The sequence below is a fragment of the Eschrichtius robustus genome, chromosome 2, assembly GCF_028021215.1.
Source record: "Eschrichtius robustus isolate mEscRob2 chromosome 2, mEscRob2.pri, whole genome shotgun sequence".
Lineage (NCBI taxonomy): Eukaryota > Metazoa > Chordata > Mammalia > Artiodactyla > Eschrichtiidae > Eschrichtius > Eschrichtius robustus.
In genome coordinates, this window is record NC_090825.1 from 100,798,071 (window position 1) to 100,822,055 (window position 23,985).

Below are 23,985 nucleotides of genomic sequence, written 5' to 3' on the forward strand. Positions count from 1 at the left end.
TGTGAGTACTAAGATTTAATTGAAATTTACTTAAGCTATGCTATTATGTATAACATAATAATTTCAATTATACAAAATGAATGAACCATGAAGAAAATGACTGGTTCATCCTGAATGTTATAAACAACTAATATGTAGGAGAGGAGAGATTTTAATTAGGGGTATATAAAGCTTTCAAGTTACTTAACAAATAAGAAAGATCTCTGTTTCCTTCTGAAAGAGAACATGATTTAGAAGCTGAAATAATCGTTTCCTTTGAAAGGACCCTATTTAACCATGCAATTTTTTGGAAGCAAGGCAGGCAGTAAATTGGTGGGTTTCAGGTATTCCTGTGTCCTACAGCACAAATGCTACCACTATCATACTTTAAGTAATTTGTAAATGATCTTATTTTTATGAATTGATAATTACTTAATATGTCATATTCCAGAGTTTTCCAAGAAGACAAAAAAGCTTAACAGGATAAAAAGTGCTATTTAAAATTTTTTAAAAAAAGACTTTTGTGGCAAAATAAATTTGAGAAACACTGGCTAACAAACTGGTTTCTTTCCTGCAGGACTTCTCAGAATCTTTAACATGGTAATATGTATTGTGAATCGCCACCATAAAGATAACATTTCCCATAGTTATTTTACTGTGGGGTTCTTTTTGAGTAGAGTATTTGTGAAACTAGAATTCCTTAATACATGCTTTAAGTGATTTATTCAACCTGTGTGTTAATTCCCTACTAATATCTGTGGCAAGGATTAGAAATATTAATAAATGAGTAACTTAAGGCAGTCAAAGTTTCTGACAGAAGGAAAAACCTGCCTTCTCCTATCTTTGGTTAACGAGCTAATAATAATGAACAGTGTCTGAAACTCAACACTGATGAAAGGTAAACATCTTTAACACTAATAACATATTTTGCCTTGAGCAGGTGAGGAAAGCAGGAAATTGGTGGTTTCCAGTGTCACTAATGTCCTGCTAATGTCAAATCTGAAAATTGCCAGACACAAGCCTACGTCTACTTTACCTCAAGAGCTCCTTAAAGGTGAATTGTTCGTGGGTTAATTTTTCAAATTGTCCTCCCGAAACACTTGCCCACAGTTTGGGGCCTGTTCGTCCTCTCAGGTTACCAGCTTCCAGGCTAATCTGGTAAATGTTTAAATAAGGATTACTATGATAGCAATGTTTTTCTTCATATAAATAATTTGTATCTAGAGCTGGATGTGTCCCCTGGGTGTATATATGCTCTTGTATATTTCTAAGAAATGCTAATCAAAATAGAGAGTGGTTATTCTTACAATGCTTGCCCTGCATCCTTGGAAGTGGTTGGTAATGATAACAAAAGTTAGAATCTGTTCATGTATGATAGTTTCTTTTTAAAACATCAGCTAGATTTTTATCCATCACAGACAAGTTTCAAGTCATGTGAGCTTGTTAAACAATTTGTTAATACAAAAGGCAATTAAGCAAAACCACCAACCATACACATGGCTTTAAGATCTTAATCGAAAGTGAAATTCATATCATTTATTTATATGTAACAATAAATGACCACTCTAGACACTTGAAATCATTTATTCAAGGCATTTTTACATAATCTTGCAATCATAGTGTAGGCATATAATAAAAGAATGTGAGAGTGTAAAGAAGAATATAAAGCCAGTGTCTGGGCATTTAAAATAAGAGCTCTTCAAAAAAGTTAAAAATGTTTTACAACTAGAATTCCTGAAAAATTTGGGAGAAACTAAAACTTCATTAAAAACATTACAATACCAAATCACATGTTACTCAGTTCATAGCAAGCAGTTATATATTAAATGTTTATATCCTGTGAGCTAAGACAACACATTTTACATTCAAGTTGAAATAATTCAGCACCATTTTGGCTAGAAGGATAAATGAAATGCTTTAAGTGTTCAAAAGTGGCCCAGGACTTTTGGTAGCTGGGAATGAAATATGGCTATTGGTTGCGAATATGAATTCTAAACATAAAAAATACAGAAAAGGGTAATTTTTACTTATCAGTTATACTGTTACTATCAAAACAAGCTATTTTTAAAACAAAATATCTTCTGACCAGAAATTCAATATTTTAACAAATTTGGTAAAGATAAATTCTTAGTACCATGATAATTTTAGTGAACTGCATTTCCTCTACAATCTAAGTATTGGGAACGTTTATGAGTTATGATTATCTCCTATGAGGTCAAGGAGAAAAAAAAAATTGTTCATTATTAAAAATAATGCCTAGTGAATAATTAGATGATAGCAATTGTGAATAAAGTCATTATGTAAAAATATAAAGATTTCCTGGAAATAGGCAAGTTATGTGTTTGTGTGTTATGGTACTGTTGCGAGACTGAATCCTAGCCTCAAAGGTCAAGACATCTTTAATACAGACTGTGGTCTGAATAATTATGAGGCCCCTAATATGGCATGTGAAGACTCACTAAGTTATCTTCCCATTTAGCCAACTTTTTCACAGTTCTTATTAGTTTAAAAACCAGTCTCTTTTCAGTACTCAACATTATTTGTATCGTTTCTACTTCCTGTTTAAAAGATTTTTTATTTAGAGTTTGGTAAGACTGGATTATATTTTTTATTTTATTAATGGATAAATTTTACCAGGTAATCATTATCTGTGGGTCTTGGTGGTTATTCAGAGAAGAGATTCCTTGAGGTTCACAAATAGTGAGTGTTAAATCAATACTTGTGAGTTATTTGGGAGTGTTTAGGGGTGGGGAGGAATATTTATATAAGGAATAAGTGAGAATCTTTAGCCTCTTAATCGAAACTTTTTGTTCTAAAATCAATGAAATAGTATGTGTTATATTTAAAAGGCAGACACTTCAGGGATTAGAAACATAGTTTTAACTATTAGTAACACATACATGCATATATCTATTCATTTTTAACTTTTTTTAAATAAAATATGGTCATGAAAAACAATAGTGCTTAAAACAGAAATTTTTTAGACATGTACTTATGATGTTAAAAATGAAATAAGCTGAACCTCATGGGTAATAATGACATTTCAAATACTTATTGAGGTTAGGGACAATCATTTTCATATCCCAATGCCTAGCATGTGAGTGCCTAGTGTATATTAGGCCTTTAAATGATGATAGATGTACAGATAGATGGAAGGCCCATGGAATGATAGTAAATACATCTTCTCATATGTATCCAAAGGCCATGATATTAGCTAGTTTTTAGTACAGGGGTAAGAATCTTAATGAAATGATAGGTCTTAAATCTGTAGATGCCAGTCTGGCTCAGTATTAATACTGACAGTAGTTTTTGTTTTTAAAAAAGCAAGTATATTAAAATATCTCTGTTAGAAAAGATTACAATTTAAAAGGATCATTCTACAATCTTAAAACTAAAAGCAATTTAAGGCAAAGAGGTACATCAAAGAAGCTATTCCATAGCTCAGATACTAGCTCAGTGGAAGTTCTGGGTCTCTATCAAGCTGTCTGTATTGTCTCTTGGTAAGTGTGTGCCCTGGCAGATGAGGATCATGTGGCCCACTCTATCTGCCCTTGATTACTGTCCATCTCTAGCCCCTCTTGCCTTGCTAGGTACTCGTTGAGTGCAGAACGGTTATTTGTAGCTGGTGTTGACATTACAACTCTATGACATATAATGCAGGGATGCCAACTCACTTTTAAATTCTACCTAATGTGTCCTGGCACTGGAAATACCTTGCTTGAGATTTTAATACTGGTTAAAGGAGGAAAACTTCTGCTTAAGCACCACTAACTTAAAAGTGTAATTTGATTTCTTTCTGTACCTTTTGAATCTCGGAAAAATAGAAATTCTCCAAATTCTGTTGTGGCACATGGTTTCACAGTTTAAAATAAAATCACAGCTGTCTCATGCAACACAGTCCTTGGTTTTGCAGAAAGTTGTGTTTTTTTTTCCTTATTCACCAACATCTCAAGTATATAATGCTATGCGCTTCGCTAATTTGTATTATATTTCAGACACACACAAAAAAAACATGTATGACTGATTCCTGGATGACCTAGGATACTGTTCTTGTATCCATATACATTGTCATTTATTCTGGATAATTTAAAATTTTTCAGTCTTATTCTTTTTAAAGCTGATCATTTAAAAAATGTAGAAAAGTTGAAAATCCTAAGGTGTTTTTCATTAATATTTCTAAGTATTTTAGAGACAGTTGTGGTTTGGGGGACTTGTTTGAATGATTTTCATGTAAGCAAGGACACTTTTTTGGCTAATAGTTTAATATACTTAAATGCATACTATCTCTGGATGTATTACATCTATCATCAGAATGACTTCCCATTGACATAGCTGTCCTATGTATAGCAGTCCCCAGAACAGTAATTTTAAGAATGCCAATTAAAAGGTCTCTGCCCGTAGGAAAACTAAAGAATAGAGGGGAGCATCAACAAAGGTCAGACAGGAGTTGGGCAGCTCAATTACTTAATTCATTCCAAAACAAAAGCTGACTTAAGTCAGAATGAAATTTTACACTTGACAGAAAGAAAGGAGTTTATCTACTAATTTTAAAATGTAAACATAAATTTTATATAGGGTGTAACTATCTGAATACATATATTGCCATTTCTCTGCTATATAGTAATATTTCTTGACACCAATGGTAATGTGTTTGTTCCTTCCTCAGCACCAAATGTGTCCATATCTATTTAAACAGTAGGAGCCTCATTTCTAAAGTAATCTATGCTAGGACATATATAAAGCCAGTTATTATTATGGTTCACTAAAGTTTCAGAACTTTAGAAAATTCTCAGTTTAAAATAATTTTGACTTCATTCATTGAAATATTTTTTTTCGTTTTACACTATAATTTCAGAAGGAGCATAAGAAATTTGGATTTCTTTGAAAGAGCCAAGTGTGCAATTACAGACTTGAAACACTGCGTTAATTCACAAAGTAATGTGAATGATAATATTAAAAATTTCCCAAATAATGCCGATTTAAATGTTCAAAATCCAGTTATGTGCTTTGTTACAAAACAGTCCAAACAAAAATTCCTTTGTTGTTTTCTGTTCTCTCTTTCAAAATACATGAATCCTACTGAAGTTAATCTATTTTTTCCCACTTCAGAACACCAGGTACTGATTTATCCATTGGAAGTTTTGGCTTGCTTTCTAATACCTAGATTAAGAAAACAAAATAAGACAAGTTATTAACCTGATAATACTCTGAATGAGTATAGTAGAGAAGTTTAAAGTCACCTTTTTAAAATATGTGTGTGTGTGTGTGTATACAGATAGATGGATAGATAGCAATTTCCCTCCACCAAAGCGATAGTCACCTTCTGAAATTATCCATTAATACATTATTTTAATACTGATTTGAAGAAAGTGACTATGTCAGTAGCAGAAATTGTATGCCTGATACCTACAAACTTGATGTTTAGAGTTAAAAGAAACATCCTCTGAAACAATCAAGGCTAAAGCAGGATTTATAGGAACAGCAGACCTGGCTAGGTGAGTTCACTCCATGCAGCAAGTGTGGCATGTCCACTAAGAAGCAGGTTCATGACCTCTGCACTGTCCTGCATTAGTCCTTTCCCAGCATGGTTCTGGATGTAGAATGTTACATTAACAGGCCGAGACTGGGTCAAAGCCAATAAATCTAATATTGTATTTATGTTGTGATCATAGATCCCCACGTAAATGAAATAAGAATCACTTAGTCCAAATCATAAACCATCAGTTTCCAAATAGTCATTTCTATGAAAAAAGAACTTAATCATGGTATCTTAGAATTGAACTGGGCCACAGAGTCACCTGGTTCATACGTTGGCTTTACAGTGAGGAAAATGAGGGAGATAGGACACATCAAAGGCACACACTTTCTTACTGGGTGGTTTTTACACACCAATAGAATGCTCTCAAATATTTGATTAGCATGAAAAACGATCAGTGAACTAAGAGATGATGTGTCTTTAAGAGTTAAAAAAAAATTACAATAACGTTACCAAGGGAATCACACACACACTTGCTTGCAGAGCCACGGACTGACCACATGGCTTTAGGCAAGATACACACCTTGCTCAAGAAACTTCAAAGACTCCCCGTGGCCACCAGGATGAAGTTCAAACTTTTTAGCTTGCTCTTCAGTGCTCGCTTTGATCTGGTCCCAAATTTTCCATTCTTTTTGCCCATGAAACTTATGCCTTAGCCAGACTAGAAGACTTGCTTTTCCAAACATGCCCTGCAATTTCTTCTTGCCATGCAGTTGCAGGTGATGTTGACTCCTCCCAGCATGCCCTTCCTTAACTCTCTCCAGTGCAGTCCTCCTCAGCCCTCAAGGCCCAATTCAAATGCTGTCCTAAAGCCACTCCTGAATCTCAGCCAGAGAAAATTTCGCCTTCCTCTGAACTCTGACCCCTACCAAGGGAGGCGAAAGTGAAAGTCAAAATATAAGAGGTGAGCATCATTCTAAAGGTGAGGGTTTCTTTCGCAAGTCAAGGTTTCTGTACTTCTCCCATGATTTTCCACTCGTAGAGAAGTATGAGCTCGTTATTTTATTATAAATCACTACCTATGGGTCCTTTCATTTTTTCATATTTTCATCTGATCAATATTGCTCATTAAAATTTTACATCAACCACTCTTGCAATTTATAGTCAGTGACAAGTGGCTAAAAAAAGAGAAAGAAACTATGCTGGAACAAAATAATTTTTATTTGTTCTAAATATCTAGCAATATCCAATTCAATGGATTCTACTGATGACAAGCAAGACACCTTCTATACAACAACAGAATCACCTCACCAGACCTTTTCCTCACGGGAGGGCAGCAGTTGTACCTGAGAGTCACTTAGCTTATTGTAGCAGAGGTCATCCTGTTTTGACTGCATTTTATTTTACCCCCCACCATGGAATTTTCATATTGTATCAAAAATGAAAGTGCCAATGAATACATAATGAGTGAATAAATTAAGGAATTATAAAAATTAAGAGAAATTAATCCACTTATTTTAAATTATTTTACTTTAAGTTACTTCTCTTCTGGGGATTTTCAGTTATACGGTGATCAGCTCCACACAATATGGGCCACAAACAGCCAGGTTTTCTGTATTTTAGGCATGTTCAGAATATATTTGATAATCTTCTTTCAGTGCTACACCTTTGCTGTCATAGACTACATCTGTCTCTAATGCTATGATGACACTTAAAAAGCACAGGCTTTGCTCCTCTATGGAAATAAGGAAAAGGCTCCCCTCCAAGGTGAATGTAGCCCAATCCACTTTAAGCTCCACCTTCCTTCTGGCTAGGATCCCCAGTAGTGGGCAAAATATGCACAACCAGATAGGTTTATCTGTACTTTGGAAAGCCCACAAACTACAGGTTCATCTGCAGCAACCACTGTCCTGGTTTGTGTAGCAGGGAGAAATTTCTATAAATTTTAAGTTTCTAGTGTAGCTCTGTTATGACACCTTTCTGCATGATCCATGGGCACTGACTGGTGCCTCTCACGTCACAGCAAAGCTGACATGTGTTCAGTATCACTCTAATGATGTTCTTCTGTTGGGAAGGTATCACTCACAGGTGGCATATGTAGTTAGAATCTATAACCCAGCATCACTAGAGCAGGCAGTGCTTAAGGGGTCAGGGTGGGACAGAGAGACAAGAACGCAAAACTACCCTTTAATTCCTCTCATCAAAGCACCACACCTGCAATATTTACGTGCTGGGATTCCTTCTAAGATTTCATTCAAAGAAGGGTTTCGGGACTAGGAAAATTATGCAGGCACTTCCATACAGCCCACCTTTTGCAGGGTATTTCCCTATTACTTGTGTTTGTAGAACTCAAATATGTGAAATCTTGATTTCTACAGAACAGGTGGTCTGACCTCTTCAGCTGCATACTTTAAGACAGTCACTTTCAAAGTGTACTTTGAAGAACTCTAGGAATTTCTTCAGGGCTCCTTCATGGACTATGGGGAAGAGGCAGGAAAGCCAACTCTCTGGGCTCCCACAAGGTTATCCACCCTGCATATTGCATATTTTACAGACTCAGCTGCCACAGGCTTTGAGGGTAAACAGTGTGTTCTGTGTCTTGTCTTAAAAGCTAAGTTTCAGGGTGATAAAAACCTGAGTACATCCCCTCCTCCATTCTCTAGCATTATCAAAAAAAGATCAGCTCTAATTATGTCATAGTACAGACTCTACCGTTTTCTACCTTTGGTCTATTTTACAAGGAAGCTGCAGTAGTAGTGAAAACAGACGTGTATAATGCCTATCAATGAACTAAAGCTCATTGTCAGGAGAATTACTTAGCTAGGCAAATAGGACTCACGGTGAAATTGTGCAGCCCGAGGCATACGCATGATGTCCTGTGTAGCGAATCTCACAGCGGACGACATTGTTGGTATAGTCTGACTCAGGCACCAGGTAGCTGGGGTTCACACTGACCTAGGCAACACAAGCATCATCTGTGTTTCAGATTTGATCAACAGTGTTTACTGGTTAATTTCTTCCTATTTTCACAGGGCTAGAACGGAGGCAATGTGCTCCAACTAAATCAAGCAGGGAGGGGGTGTAAGTTAGGCACGTGGTTCAACTCTGGAGAAGTTATCGAAGGAGGCTGTATATTTTTCCCTGAAGTTCTTTCAAATAAGAATTTTTAAAATATAGCTAGGTTGGTTTAGAAGTACTTCTGGAAGATGTATAATTGCTTGAAGGACCATGATTATTTAACATTGGAATCCAGAGAAGAGGCCCATGAGTTGCAACTGAAATAAATTATGGGTACATATCATATTCAAAGGTCTCTACCTTTAGAATATAGTTTCCGGGTTTTACATCTGTAATATCAATCCACTGGCAGTCTATGTCTGCATTATAGGTATCATAGCAGCCAGGACTCAGCCCCTGAAACAAATAAAATGCAAAAATTAAAAAGATGGTATATGGCTAGAATGTGCTAAAGAATATGCTTATTATTTGCAAATTAAATTTTAAGTTAGTACTTACAAGAGTTTGACATAAAACTATACTTTATATTGCATCTCCTTTGAGAAGTATATATTACTCAGCCTTATAGCACCTCCAGCTAAAAAAAATACAGGACTAATATAAGTAGTAGTACATCTCGCTTCTTAAAATTGTCATAAATCACTAGTGATAAGTACAATCTTAAGTGACAAAATAGGCCTCTACCAAAATTCTTGAATACTACCAGTTTAGGAATAAAGGCCATGTAATAATCAACTTGACTCAAATATCTTGTTATCAGTGGAACTCTCTCCAATTTCTCTTCTTGGAAATTACCTTCCTATACTCTGAATACCCAAGATACTCTGTGTATAGATTTTATGGTATTTATCCTTCTCTCCTCTATATTAAAATCATACTATATAAGAATATATCTAACTAGAGATTGTAAGCTCCACAAGGACAGAGTCTATATTGCATTTTTGAATAGTTAACACTTATGAAGTATGTATTATATGCCAGGATCAATTAAACATGTTAAATATATAAATTTAATTCTCACAACTACACGAGGCAGGAGGTAGTATTAACCCATTTTACAAATAAAGGAACTGAGGCACTATAAGGTCAAATAGCTCACCCAAGAATATACAGCTAGTTAATGGCTGAGCTGGTTTTGAGTTTAAGCATTTGGGGTCCAGGGTCCCTGATTGTAACCACCACACTATGTTCTTTTTCACATCATCGTTGAATATTTTGTTGTATTAAAGGGATGATTGCCACATCAACTCTACTTGCAAAGATATTCACTTCCATAAGTAAATGAGTGCCTTCTACAGGCTGAGAAGAGAAAAACACCACTAAGATATGGTCCTTGCTCTCCAGAAAGTTATAGCCTGGTGAAATTTGCTCAAATTGGAGTCCATAGGTATATTCTTGATTCCACTGGTTCTTCATCAGACGTGTTAACTGTCGTATTTGCAGCCTAATAGTAGTCAAAATGAATGAAAAAGTATAGGCTAGAATCATTTAAACTCAATACCACGATTTAATTTCAGCACCCAAAATTGTTTGGTGCTTAAGATCACCTTGGTCACCAGAGAGATGGCAGAATCATCTAAAGCGTGTTCTACCAGTGCTGGTTTGCCTGTGGTTTGATTTGGGAAGAATGGGGGAGAATTGTGCTCTCATACAGCACACAATAGTACAGATAGGCCAAACTCAAAAAGTACCTTTGCCACAGCAGTGACAACCATTTTCCCACTTTGGTCCATACCAACTTGTGATCATTCGTTAACCTTATGTTGAGTAGTAAATATATTATGAAGAATTTTCCGTTTCTGATTTCCAGCACATAATTCTGATTCTGGCACATAATATATATTCAGTAAGTGTTAGCTATCATTGTTGCTACTACTACTACTACTACTACTGCCACCACCACCTTCATGGCACTGTAAGGGATTCACTGGATTAGATGCCCATTTAAGACTCATTTAAATAATGCTACAATGCTTATCTTACCTTCAAGTGAACAAAAGAGCTTTAAAGAATGCTGAAATTGCCACTCTACCTTACTCAAGTGGCAGAATTTAAGTATAAGCTTTGATTATTGGAACTGGCAAACAAAAGAGTTTTTCAGGGCAGTAAGCAAACAGGCATTTCCTGTATTCAAACTTTTAAAACTTTTAAAAAAATGTAGAACCTTAGCCAAGGCTGTAGAGATTAACTATTTGGTTTTAGCAAAACATAACTGTTTGTTACATAAATTAATGAGGTTAATGTAACTTTCCAGTTTCATATATATTTAATATGTAAATTTGTTATCTAAGAACTTATATGAAAGTATAAATGTAAAGAAGTCACATCTAGTATTACTTTTGGATACATTTAAAAACTTTATAATACAACTAATCTAAGTCAGTACTGGGACTTTGTGAGAATTTTTTTTTCCCTTTAAATGAAGCCCATGTTCAAGAAACACCAGTCTAGTGGAAAACACAAATACATTAGTCATTTGTAGTGTAAGACCTAGTGAATAATGGTTAAATAGGACACAAACAGAGGATAATTAACAAGAAAGCTACCTAGCTGATTCACTTCCTTATAAACAGAAACTAACACACCATTGTAAAGCAATTATACTCCAATAAAGATGTTAAAAAAAAAAGAAAGCTACCACATAAAAAGAAGTAGGGTCACCCCCCACGGAGCTGGGGGACTCATATGCTATAAACACCTATAGTCTTAGATTCAAATATTTCAGCAGTGAGCTGTCCAGAGTGCCTCTTTGTCTAAAGGAAGAGAATAAACTCCAGGTCCGCTGCACAGGCCGGGTGCTGGGGGACTTGGAGATCACTGAGTGAAAAGGGGACCTCTATATACACATATGTGTAATGTGTGGGTAGGTTACATCTCTTTTGCTTAAAGACTAAGTGCTGCCCCAGGGCGGGAGGAATTGAAGCCTTACCCCTCCAATTGCTATGATGTTCTAAGCTGAGACAAAGAAGCAACGATAACATTTAGGTCACCAGAAAGCTTCCTGCCACAGCCCTGGAATTTGCTTCCCAAGATGCCAGCTGCTGATCCTTTTGTGCCCTGAGTTATGTACATTCACTACTCCCTGCCAAGATTTCCGCTGGAGTAAAATTATAATGTCCTTTTACAAATTAGGGTTTCTTATGGAAATACTGGCACAGCTTTTAAATGACACACATTTTCCCATTATAAGACATACAAACTGCTTAGGACAGCACTCTTTTTAAAAATCCATCCAAAGGACATCTGACATCAATTATACTGTAGGTTTAAATATATATGCATGGAGAAAGAAACTGTGTTCTTCTGCTCTTCTTCAGATGATTAAAAGAGACATTTTTAAAAGTACTTTTTAAGAAACTTATTTTCTGGCCTTTTGCTAATCCCAATCACCATTCTATTTTTAGTTTAATAGGTAGAGGGAGGAATAGTTTTGCAGGTGACAAAACAGAGATATCTTTTCTACAATTGCTTACCAATCAAGTTAAAGAATACAGAATGAGTGCAGAAACTGGAAACCATTAGGATTTTTTCAGATAATAAACTACTGCTTTTCACTGTAGAACATAACAGGTAGGCACGCTGACTTTCTGTGATGATGAAATACTTTAAAAGTAATTTTGGATCATCAAGCCATCTCTTTCCTTTTCCCAATAATTTACCATATGGACTAGATGACCCCCTAAATAAAATAGTTTTTTTACAAAGACAGGCTGCAGGAAAGAAAATAGAAGACTGTTTTCTCTCTCAAGCCTGTGGGTTCTTGATTCCAGGTTACCATCCTACCTGTGTGTGTGCAGTACATGCAAATCGCCTATGGTAGCCGTAGTCACAGGACGTGTCCTCAAGACAGAAACTTGCTTTGTGGCCTTCAGCCACTCTCCTCTGGGTGCTGGCATCAAGCAGGTCATAGTGGCTGAATTCATCCATGCTGTGGTAATGTCTAATGTCCCACACAACACAGAGACAGTGGTCAGTAACATACAGAGAAAGCAACGAGGATTCTAGATGACATCCCCACTGCTTCCCGCACTTGTTTTCACATCAGAATTGAGATCAAGTTGATCTTCTTAAAGGTAGATTCATGCTAGATTTTTTTTCCAGGACAAAAAATCTATCAAAATTGTAAGGCTTTAACTCTGCTACTAGGAAAAAAAGATCTACTTTGAGTATTTTGCTTTTCTATTTCACCCTGTTTTATCTTTGAATATTAAATAGAGATAGATAGTAAATTATCTTTGTTTAAGTGAAACTTGCCATATGTTCTCTAGTATATCTCCTTTGGCTGCCACTACCGATGCTTCATTCCAAAAAAGAAGGGCACTTGTCTCTTGGGAGGTTTCTGTGAAATTTTAAAAAACTGTGTTCTCACACATTTAAAATCCTTACTAAAATGCAAAGGAGAAATAAAGGCATGTTTTATCCACCATTATTATTTAACTAGTATAAACTTTTATTTAGAAATAATTCTATTTTATCAGGAAATTAGGTGCTCACATCTATTCTCCTCCTTTCATTAAAGTGAAGGTGCGGAGCTGTTCATCTTCTCACATAAGGAAAGAACAAGAAGAAATGGCTTGAACTATAGAAAGTTTAAGGGCACAAAACAGGATTTCCTGGCAATAAACACCTAGGCAAGTTACCAAGTCAAACTATAGAATTACCTTATGTGAAAATATTTAAATTTAGGATAAAACAAGCAACTACCTTGGGGTTGATACAGGCCTTTTAAAAGATTGAGGTAGGCCCTTCTCAGTTCATGAAGTAAATCATCTCCATCTTTCTTTGAGAACGGTATCGGAATCCTTTTCATAATGTGTGATCTTTATTAAACGCTATGAAATGCTACCTAACTGTAGATGATCTTGACTGTAATAGGCTTTTTTAGAACTCTTACCTGTAGTGTATTGGGATAAAATTCTAGTGAAGCTAATTGCTGCATCCTATCAACAGTTTTAATAAGCTGGGCTTGGAGTTTCCAGTTTAAAAGATAACAGGATATAGTAGTTGACGTATTATCTTAAAGATAGATTTCCTTGATTATGTCAAATTACATAGAGAGAAATTCTAAGTGTAAATAACAGCAATTTTCTCCCTTTGTGTAAGAATTTGTCATATCAAGAATCACCTGTAGGGCTTCCCTGGTGGCACAGTGGTTGAGAATCTGCCTGCCAATGCAGGGGACACGGGTTCGAGCCCTGGTCTGGGAAGATCCCACATGCCGCGGAGCAACTAGGCCCGTGAGCCACAACTACTGAGCCTGAGCATCTGGAGCCTGTGCTCCACAACAAGAGAGGCCGCGATAGTGAGAGGCCCGTGCACCGCGATTAAGAGTGGCCCCCGCTCTCTGCAACTGGAGAAAGCCCTTGCACAGAAACGAAGACCCAACACAGCCAAAAATAAATAAATAAATAATTAATTTAAAAAAAAAAAAAAACCCATATGGACCCCGCCCGTGTGGAGTTACAGTCCAGTGGGAGACAGACAATTAATTAAACAACTAAATATATAATTAGAATTCACCCTTATTTAAAAAAAAAAAAAAAAAAAAAAGAATCACCTGTAAAATGAAAAAGCAACTCAAAAGTACCCAAGAGGCCCATCCACTTACTGGTGACAACTGTGCCATTCCCAGGAATATCTCGGTCGGCTTGGTAAGAAATCTGATGTCCCTTGGTTTTTCACTCTTTGGGGAAATCTTAGCAGCACCCTGTGATCATAATCTCTGACATCTGCCCTGTATGCTGAGCTGTGATTTTGAAAACAGAAACATTATTATTTTCACAGAATATTAACTAAAGACAAAATTACAAGCAAAACCTTTCCATTCTATAATGGTCACTACCCTCTTCCCCCAACTAGGCTATCAGTTCCAAGAGACCAGGGCATTTTGCATACATTTTTTTCTTAAACAGTTAACTAAGATGTAAAGTGGGGAAGTAACTCTAATAAAAGAGTATTCCCAGATTAGATAAATAATTTAGTAACTATCTTTAAAACAACGGCATTACTGTAGTAATATCATAGGGAATGCAATGGTGTGTGGTGCAAGACTCAAGAATGAAGATGATGAGCTTGGATTTCTTCTCTTCTTTTAGCTGGACAGTTATAAAGGAAGTGGAAGAAATTTACAAAATATTTTTTTTCTTATTTATCTTGTGTGAATATATATATTTAAATACTATTGATGACCTTATTTTACATTACAAAATATTTTTATGCGTCTTATCAAATCATCTTTTGCTCCCTCTGCTGGTTTCCCAGCAGCAAACTCAGGGAATTCCATTCCCCAAATTGCTAAGATTTTATTTTAGGACTAATGCAAAAACAAAGCTCTTGCTCATGCTCTTATTCTGGCTGAAGTAATACCAAAATAACTAAGTTAATTGTGGCTTCAAATAAAAGAAGAAAACTACGACGCCCAATAAGGGGCGCCGTACTGGCAAAGTGGCTCCCAATCTTTTAAAGGGGTATTGACAAGCTCTTCCATTACAGTATTTTTTCCACGTTATAGTAGTTTAATAAAACCTTATTGGAAACAGTTGGCTCCAGAGTTTAAGGATCTTGGAAAAAGAATAGGAGACATCCCCCCCCCACCCCCGCTCCACACACACACACACACACACACACACACACACACACTCTTCAGGATAAGGGTTTGTTTCATCTCCCTGACTTGTGCCACAGTTTGAAAGTCAGAACCCACAGAAATCTTCACAATTAACTCTCCATCCAGGTCAGCATGCTCAGGAGAACACGTTCCACTTCCCAGCTCTTGTCTGCACGGAACAAGAGTGGTCAGAGCCAGGCACTTGAGCAGCACCCCCCGAACCAAGACGGAGGAGCTGGGCCGAGGAGATTCAGCGGGTACCTGGCCAAGCAGTTTTCCTCCGCAGCGCATCTCAGGTTGTACATGGCCGTCTTTTGCACGTACGTGGACGCCTGGATGTAGTAGGGGTCAGGCACCAGGTCCGGAAGACCTAAACGTCAGCCAGGCGATAGGCAAAACAGTGAGACAACTCAGCGGCCCTCACCCTGGCTCCGGGTCCCTCCAGGTCCCTTACTCCTCACCCTTCACCCAGCCGGACTGCGGTTGTAGGGCTGCGGCTAGCAGAAGAATGGGGACGCCCAGGGCTGCAAAGCAATGTGGAAAGAAAGCAGGAGGGGCCAGGCGCGCGGTTTGCACCAGATTCCAGGGCTGCCTCTGCAGGAGCAGGGGGAGGGATGGGATCTGCATGGACTGAGGCCTGCCGCGCCCAGGCAGCCACGTCGGGGAGCCACAGAGTTGGGGAAAGGGTGCGCGGGTGTTTCCGGCGACTTGGGGGTGCTTACCATACTGGAAGTAGCCGGTGCCATATCCGGGCCGGTACCTGCTCCCAGGCCTGGGCCTTTCGTACGTGTCGTAGTAGTTGTAATAGGGGTTGTCGTCGGTGTACTTGTAGGGGTTGTACGGGTCGTCGCCCACCATGCCGTCCACGTCCACGCGGTTGGGCGGCCGCAGGTTACTGAGCGCCGGGAGCTCTCCTGGCGCCGTCTGGTTACCGGTGCGCTGGGCCCCAGACATCGAGTAGCCAGCTTGGAACCAGTGGCGGGCGGCGGGCCTGGGGCGGCCAGCTGCGGCTCCGGACGAGCCGGCCGTCCGCGCCCGCGCCGCCACGGTGCGGTTGTTGCGGAGCAGCAAGATTGGCGTGCGCAGCTGCGGGGCGGTGGCGTTGGCGGCGCCCGGGGCGGTGGCGCCCGGGTCCCGTCGGCGCTGTGGCTGGTACTGCGCGCCCAGGCTCAGCAAGCTGAACACCTGCCCGTTGTTCTCCCATTGGATCTTCTGGCGCCAGGCGCCCGGAGCCGGCGGCTGGTCGCGCGGGGGCTGCTGGTGGCCGGCGGACGGCGGGGCGCAGTGCACGAGTGCGCAGAGCTGCAGCGGCCCGAGCAGGAGTGCGGTCCAGGCGTAGCGCATCGCTCCCTTTGCTGGATTGTCCCCGCTCCGGGAGGACGTAGCTCGGAGAAAAAAAAAAAAGACGGGGCTCAAATCACGCGAGGGAGGGAGAAATCTTCAACTAGGGAGGCGGACTGGGCTCGCGTGTATCTCAGTCCCCACCAAGCAGTGCCAAGGGTGGGCTGCAGACCCTCTCCAGTAAAGGCGGCTGCTGGGACGTGGCACTCGCCTCTCTCCTCTTTCTCAGTCCTTCTGGAAGGCGACGGGGAGCGGCGTGGCGGCCCCGGCGAACGGGCAGTGTCTGGAGTGAAGGAAGGAGGAGAGATTTTAAACTTTCTGGCACATTTGCAAAGTTACACAAGCCGTTCTGGCCCGGCCGCCCCTCCGCTATTTGTTCACGTAATGTGATTGGAAACGTGCAAGGCGGACAGCTCCTCGCCTCTGCCCCTCCCTCCCCTCCCCGTCTTGTCCTCCTCCCCCCAGACACGTTGCACAGGGAGCGTTAAGGGGAAAGAACAAAACGGAACACACATCCTGAGACACACTCGGCTTAATCTGGGGCGAACATGCAGGAATTTCAAAAGACTCAGACAGGCAAAGCCAGCCAGGCCATGGGGCGACGCCAAAATATGCACGAAGAAAAATGCTATTAGGTCACCAGCCCTGCAGAGGCGGGAAGTCGGGAGGTGGGGAGGGTGCTGGGGGCGAGAGTCGGGGATGGGGGAAGGGGGGAGGGGTGGGCGGAGGAATGATTGTGACTAACTTATCCATAAGGAGTTAACCACACAAATTTCCCAATGCACACGCGTCGCTTTTATGGGAAGCGCCTTCAGCAAATAAACCCCAAGATATCAAATTTTGTTTTTCTGTGTGTAGGTAATATGAGAAATGGGTTACAAATTTATTTCCTCCAGTGAATATTTTAATAACCAAAAGTAAAATTTTACAGGGAACAAAGCCAGCTAACGCTGAAGTGATGAATAAACCTGTCTCTTTCAAAATGCCGGCCTGAATTGTGCTTTAAGTGGAAGTGAAGAACCATCTTTCATTTCCACAGTGTCTCTCAGGAAGTTTCAGTAAAGGGGGCTAGAGCAAGTCTGCCTTAGCACTCAGAAGGCAGTTTCAAATATGCATTTCATCTGATTTTTTTCTCTTTATATGTTTAATAAGGAGGTTTGACTTTGGATTAAAAAAAAAAACTTAAATAACCATTTGTTAAATGTTGAAAAGTCAGTAAAGAATCCTTTGGTGTTTGATTGATCTTCCAAGCTAAACAAAGAGGTTGATGAAGAAACCGCATAGCACAGGGAGATCAGCTTTGTGCTTTGTGACCACCTAGAGGGATGGGATAGGGAGGGTGGGAGGGAGGGAGATGCAAGAGGGAAGAGATATGGGAACATATGTATATGTATAACTGATTCACTTTGTTATAAAGCAGAAACTAACACACCATTGTAAAGCAATTATACTCCAATAAAGATGTTAAAAAAAAAAAAAAAGAAACAGCCTTGGGTTTCAGATTTTGGTAAAGAGAAGGGAATGGGAGTGGCCAGAGGAGAATGTGTAGGAGGATGTGGGTAGGAGGTAGGTAATTCTGACTGGAAAGGGATGCTTAATGGACGAGTTGTTCACATGCCACTCAGGGTTTGGGCAGTGCTGGAAGCATTTCAAAGAAAAATATTTAACGGCTTGATTTAACACTACAGTCGGAACCAGGTTTTATTAACCTTTTAATTGGACTCATCATTGATTGGGCCGTTGTCTAGATACACTTCAATATTCACCTATCACTGTTGGTCTCTGTCTCTTGATGATTAACCACCACATTTGGGTTGTGTTGTGGACCTCTGCTGATTTGACTGCCCAACACACATTTCACTTGTTTTCTGGTCAGAACGACTGTATTTTCCTTTTGGAAACTTCCCCTACCCAGTTGCATGGTGGGACTGACTGAGCATTCATGAGACTGCCCCCACTTCAAGCGGTGGTCATTAGACTCAAGCATGGCTAATCAAACCATCTCCCTAGAATTCAAATCTTGAGCAGAAGTACACAAAGGTCAGAAATGTGGGAGCCCTCTCTTCCCGCTAGTAAAGAAAGTTTCTGTGAGTTGTTGCTACACAGATCCCCCTTAAGGTGTCTTAGGCCAGTACCTTGGTTCTTCAGCTTTTCCTTCCATTTTTCCACTGCATTCCTTTGTGGCTTAATGTGGTCAGAATCAATTTCTGTTGTTTACCACTCAAGAACCCTGACTGACACTAAGGTGAGGGTTGGCTGGTTCTCTCAGGTAATCAGATCTCATGATTTTGAACCCAAGGTGATGCGTTTTGCTTTTACTGAGTCAAGTTAGATTTGATCTGCCATGTCCACACACCATCCTTGATCACAAACGGGTGTCAGGTGGAAGCTTGCCTATGGATTGCCAGATCTCTTACTTAAATGTTGAAGATAAAAATTCAAGTGCAAATCCCATGGATGATGGCAGGTCAGCAGTGCTATCCCTCTGTATGAAGTTCAGAGACATCTCTAGCTATCATGTTATAGACTTGCGGCAGAACTTAAACTACTCAATTCCCCAAACGCACTAAGAGAAGGAGTAAAAAGAAGAAGCAGGTGTATATAATTTGGATGGATGGGCCAAATTATAGGAGAATCAGGAAGGGAGAGAGTGTAATTATCTCTCATCAGAAAAATGTTCTGTGTTCACCCGTGAAGAGCTCATTCGCCAGGAAAGAGAAGCCCACAACTGCTAGGGCTTGACCACACATTGCTGAGGGAAGACCTCTGTTATGGAGTTCAGACTGTCAGAGTGGCAGACCAGAGTGTCCCTTAATGGGAGGGTAGAAAATTTTTCCTGGATCTTGGATAAAATACTCTTGCTTCCAATCCTGGTGTTTACATAAAAAAGCTGTGTATCTTTGGACAGCTGACTTACTTTCCCTGGCTCTTAGTTTTATGTAGGATTCAAGGATTAACTCAAATCCTTTCTAAAGTATTTTCCCTCTTTTAAAATCACTGATTTTTGTGAATAGCCAAGTAACTCCAGTTACTTTCAATTCATTCACTATAATGTTTCATTATGATTATTAATATTTAATTGAATAACTCCTTTAGTTGGACTTTAAAGCTTTGGATGTATTTTATGTGTGAGAGTGTGCAGACTGCCATTTTCCCTTTTTACATATTTCCCATCAGAAATTCAGTGTACATTTGTTTTACAAATATTTCTTGAATACAGTTATACTGTGAAGTGTAGTATACCGTAATGGTGATTTGCACACCTGGGCACTCAATGAACGTCAATTGATTAACTCATTATCAAAATTTATGGCTGAATGAAGTTCATCATTTTTTTCAAATTTGCTCCAACAGACTTAAAAATTTCTTGTCAGAATAAAATAACTAGAATAGTAATGTGTGCACTATATATTTTCTTTTAAACACACAACACTACTTTAGGGGGGAAAACACATTACCCTTTGTTTTACTTCCTAATGAGATGTTTAGTTGCTTTTCTTTCTCTTGCCCTTTCTCTAAACTCTCTCTGCCTTACGACTCAGCCAGCTGAAAACAACATGTGGCTAGCACATTGGGGACAAATGAAAGTGTTTGCAACCCCTACAAGAGACAGTCTAGCCACACATTGTGCCTTCTGTTCAATGACAAAGCTATTATTCACAAAATTGGAGAAACTACAGTTCCTTCTACTCAACACTGAAATAATCATGAATAATGACAATAATAACTGCAGCTACATCAAGATACCTTTGCTTTTAGCTTTAGTAAGATCCATAGCTGATTCCACTTTGACTCTGAGATCTTCTTTTGTTGACAATTCTACAGTATATAGCATAAGAGGAAAAGAGATGGAATGACGCTATTTTTTTCAAGGTTCTAGAATATTGATATCAAGAATTTAAACTGCAGTGTCTGTCACATTGCTTAAGAAGTGAAAGTTGTTGGGACTTCCCTGGTGGTGCAGTGGTTAAGAATCCGCCTGCCAACACAGAGGACACGGGTTCAAGCCCTGGTCCAGGAAGATCCCACATGCCACGAAACAACTAAGCCCATGCGCCACCACTGAGCCTGCACGCTAGAGCCCGCGAGCCACAACTACTGAGCCCACATGCCACAACTACTGAAGCCCGTGTGCCTAGAGCCCGTGCTTCGCAACAAGAGAAGTCACCGCAATGAGAAGCCCACGCACCGCAACGAAGAGTAGCCCCGCTCGCCACAACTAGAGAAAGCCCGTGGACAGCAACGAAGACCCAACGCAGCCAAGAATAAATAAATAAATAAATATTTTAAAAAATTTTTTTAAAAAGTGAAAGTTGCTATAAGACTGTTCTGATATTTGTAAACTGTATTCATATATGTGGGATAATTCATATAAATGGAAAGTAGAGTTACACAGAAAGCCAGAACACTAATGCCTTGGTGGAAGGACTCTGGGTTGAGCACAGATTCTTTAGTTTGGGGTTCAGGAAGCTCATACAAATGTCGTTCATTGGTAGACTAATGTTCATATGTGCTTTGGTGCCATGCAGTTTGAAAACATCACAGAGAATAAAACCAACAAAGAAAGTGGGAAGTTGGAGATGTGTAAGTGAGAAATGATTGAGAAAAAAGGTAGGCATGATATCCAACACAAGGGAGATGAATTGAGAGGTGAATGAAGACACTAAGCACATTTTTGTAGGTAATTTAGAAAGGAGTACAGCGTGAACCAGAAGTCTTTAAACCAGAAATCATCTTACTTAGGGTAAAATGGAGGAGAAGAGCAAGTTAGTTTTGAAGTTAACAATGTGCTTGTGTTCCCTTCACCTCGTTCATTTTTTTTTTTTTTTTTTTTTATTTTTAGCTGTGTTGGGTCTTCGTTTCTGTGCGAGGGCTTTCTCTAGTTGCAGCGAGCAGGGTCCACTCTTCATTGCAGTGCGTGGGCCTCTCACTATCGCAGCCTCTCTTGTTGCAGAGCAGAGGCTCCAGACGCGCAGGCTCAGTACTTGTGGCTCATGGGCCCAGTTGCTCCGCGGCATGTGGGATCTTCCCAGACCAGGGCTCGAACCCATGTCCCCTGCATTGGCAGGCAGATTCTCAACCACTGCACCACCAGGGAAGCCCTCACCTCGTTCTTATCTTCTGCCACATACCACTTCCAGGTACTCACTCAAATATAAAAAGTGGACTGTTGGTACACACTTGTCTCTGTGTCAAGGCTGAAATGAAAAAAAAACTGTAAACAGACCGGATAGAAGAATTCCAGAAATAATGAATTTTAAATATATCTTGTTTGGTTACTTATCCCCTTGGGCTACCTAGGGAATGGAAAAGTGGAGCTTAACCCTAGGGAATGGAAAAGTATTTTTTTCTAGTGTCTTTAATGCATATTCATATGTGATTAAGTGAATAATGTTAGTCACTATAACAAAATGGGAAGATGAGAAGGGGTGAAGTTATGATAGGAGAATGAGTCTTTGAAATTCAGTTAATCAGAGTTCAAAGTAATTTTGTTACAATGACCACAAAAATAAGGGGTCAGCCTTATTTTTGGCAAAACTGCCTACAAATGAAGTCCAAGTGATTCGATTGGACGTGATGGACTGTCCATGACAAATAATCCACTGTTCTTCATGCCATGAGTTGTACTAGGGTCATTCTTGTTTTTAATTGATATAATGAAGTGTGTCCTTTGGTTCATGTCCTGCCTTATTTGCTGCTTCTCAGCTCTTCCTGGATTCAGCTTCACTGTCTCAGAACCCTAAAAGTTATTTAATACAACCTGGATATGATCCTCTGAGATGGTGGGATAGAGGTCAGGAGAACATTTATGCTTAACTAAGGTGTCCCCATCTACTTGTCACATGCTATGACTGCAGTCCACCATCAGATTGTCTTCCCTCTGCTTTAACTTAACCCAAAGTGCCCTGCCTTCATTTAGTGTCCAGGAGGACTAAGACCACAGATTACTAACAACCTATTGCAAATTATATGGAGTTGTATTTTTTTCTCTCTCTCCTGTAAGACAGTAGTTCTCAGAACATTTGAGGGTGTTATGGATGTTTGGAGTAGAGACGGAGTGAAGAAAGATTTTGTTAGGACTCTAGAGGTGAAAACCTGTTTACTAATTGTTGCTCGAGATGAGCTTTGAGAATCATTGTTCTTTCTCTTTCTGTTATTATTAGAAAATTGCTTATTTCACCATCTCACTTCTTCTTGATTATATAGCACCTTAAGCAAAGAATCAAAGACTTTTATATCATGGCTCTTAAAGCTATGAGAGTCTTTTAAAGCAGGTCCAGTTAGTTATATAGTTAGTACATTGTTGTAAACATGGGTTTCTTTGGCTTCTATGTATTTTCTTTTCCTACTTTTCAGCTATTTCATGGATTACAGCCATCCCTTCCAGAAAGGGGCAGATAAAAAGAGAAAAATTGAAGCTCATAAAGTCTGTGGGAACTCTGTCTCCTATAGATCACATAATGGCACTGAACAGTTTGGCCACTATTCTGGGCTACTTATGGGAACAAGACAGGCTTTTCTGCCAGTGACACATCTCTTATACTTTATTCTCAACAGTCTATATAAGTTTTTGCAAATAATTAATACAAGAGCCTATGATACAATGGCATATTTGAAAACATTAAATTAATTGACTAAATGAAAATATTAAATGAATATTAAGTGAAACTTGTAAATGAATGTATACAACCTCAAAATGATCCGTGACGAAGGAATCTCTCATGACCAAATAATGAGTTGAATACACAGGGCCTTTTCAAACTTGCTAAATGGATTCTCAGTAGAAGAAGGAAATAATAAGGAAATGAATAGTAATAAAAATAAGCAACTTAATCACTCTCTTTAAAGGACACTACCGGTCCTCTCATTAACAATAAGCATTTCTATTTCTTGTCATTTGCAATGCTTCTGGCACAGTGTAAAGTGCTTAAATGTATTACCTCATTTTATTCTCACAACAACCCTGTGAGCTGGTTATTAATACTTCCATTTTATGAATAGAAAACAGAAGCTTAGATAGATTAAGCAACAAGCTCAGTTAAAAATGGACAAAACTAGATCTTGAACCTCAGGTTTTATCCTGTTATAAACACTATATTACTCTTGCCACGTGAAGTAGAATAAAGGTAAGTAATAGTCTCTTTCATTTTCTTTCTTTGTTTTAATTATTGGAAAATTAGGCTTAGTGACTCACTGAAGGAGATTGTGGTCAGGTCAATTAAATGACTAGCAATGACTATTTACCTAGTGCCTAAGGGTAAATGGCTTTGGGATAACTGGTTGATGGAGACAGACAGTCCTTGGATAACTATTACCTCTACTATTTACTAACAGGGAGTTCTTGGACGAATTAACTATTCTGAGACTCAGGTTTCTCAACCAAAAATAAAGATAATAAGACTTATCTTGCAGGAATTGTTGTGAGGATGAAACATTTGTAAGTATATGGCAGAGAATCTAGCTTACATTAGGCAGTAAGTAGATGATAACTGTTGTTAATGCTTGGTGCTTGGACATTACAATTTAAAAGTCAACAAGACTATTTGTATATAAACAATTATGC

At 39.1% G+C, this 23,985-nt stretch overlaps 1 protein-coding gene across 2 annotated transcripts; it reads right to left on the minus strand.

The window, feature by feature from the left end:
• Window positions 1–1,547: 1,547 nt before the first annotated feature.
• Window positions 1,548–16,815, minus strand: LOX (lysyl oxidase). Of its 2 annotated transcripts, XM_068535764.1 has the most exons (7): window positions 15,803–16,815; window positions 15,342–15,450; window positions 14,082–14,219; window positions 12,257–12,413; window positions 8,774–8,869; window positions 8,295–8,410; window positions 1,548–5,139 (listed from the first exon to the last, which is right to left on the minus strand). In XM_068535764.1, the coding sequence occupies exons 1-7, from the start codon at window positions 16,422–16,424 to the stop codon at window positions 5,133–5,135; spliced, it is 1,245 nt and encodes a 414-aa protein (XP_068391865.1). In that variant the 5' UTR covers window positions 16,425–16,815; the 3' UTR covers window positions 1,548–5,132. The 2 variants fall into 2 exon arrangements, with proteins under 2 accessions (XP_068391865.1, XP_068391866.1); XM_068535765.1 differs by lacking the exon at window positions 1,548–5,139 and having other exon boundaries at window positions 8,291–8,410.
• Window positions 16,816–23,985: the final 7,170 nt, after the last annotated feature.

Bases quoted from the DNA above. Each gene is read 5' to 3' on its own strand.
- LOX (XM_068535764.1), bottom strand. From the start codon at position 16,424: ATGCGCTACGCCTGGACCGCACTCCTGCTCGGGCCGCTGCAGCTCTGC. The intron at 8,870-12,256 runs GTAGGATGGTAA...TATTTGTTTCAG, and splicing joins CATGTACTGCACACACACAG to GGGCTGAGTCCTGGCTGCTA. The intron at 8,411-8,773 runs GTAGAGACCTTT...TGTGTTGCCTAG, and splicing joins CCGGAAACTATATTCTAAAG to GTCAGTGTGAACCCCAGCTA.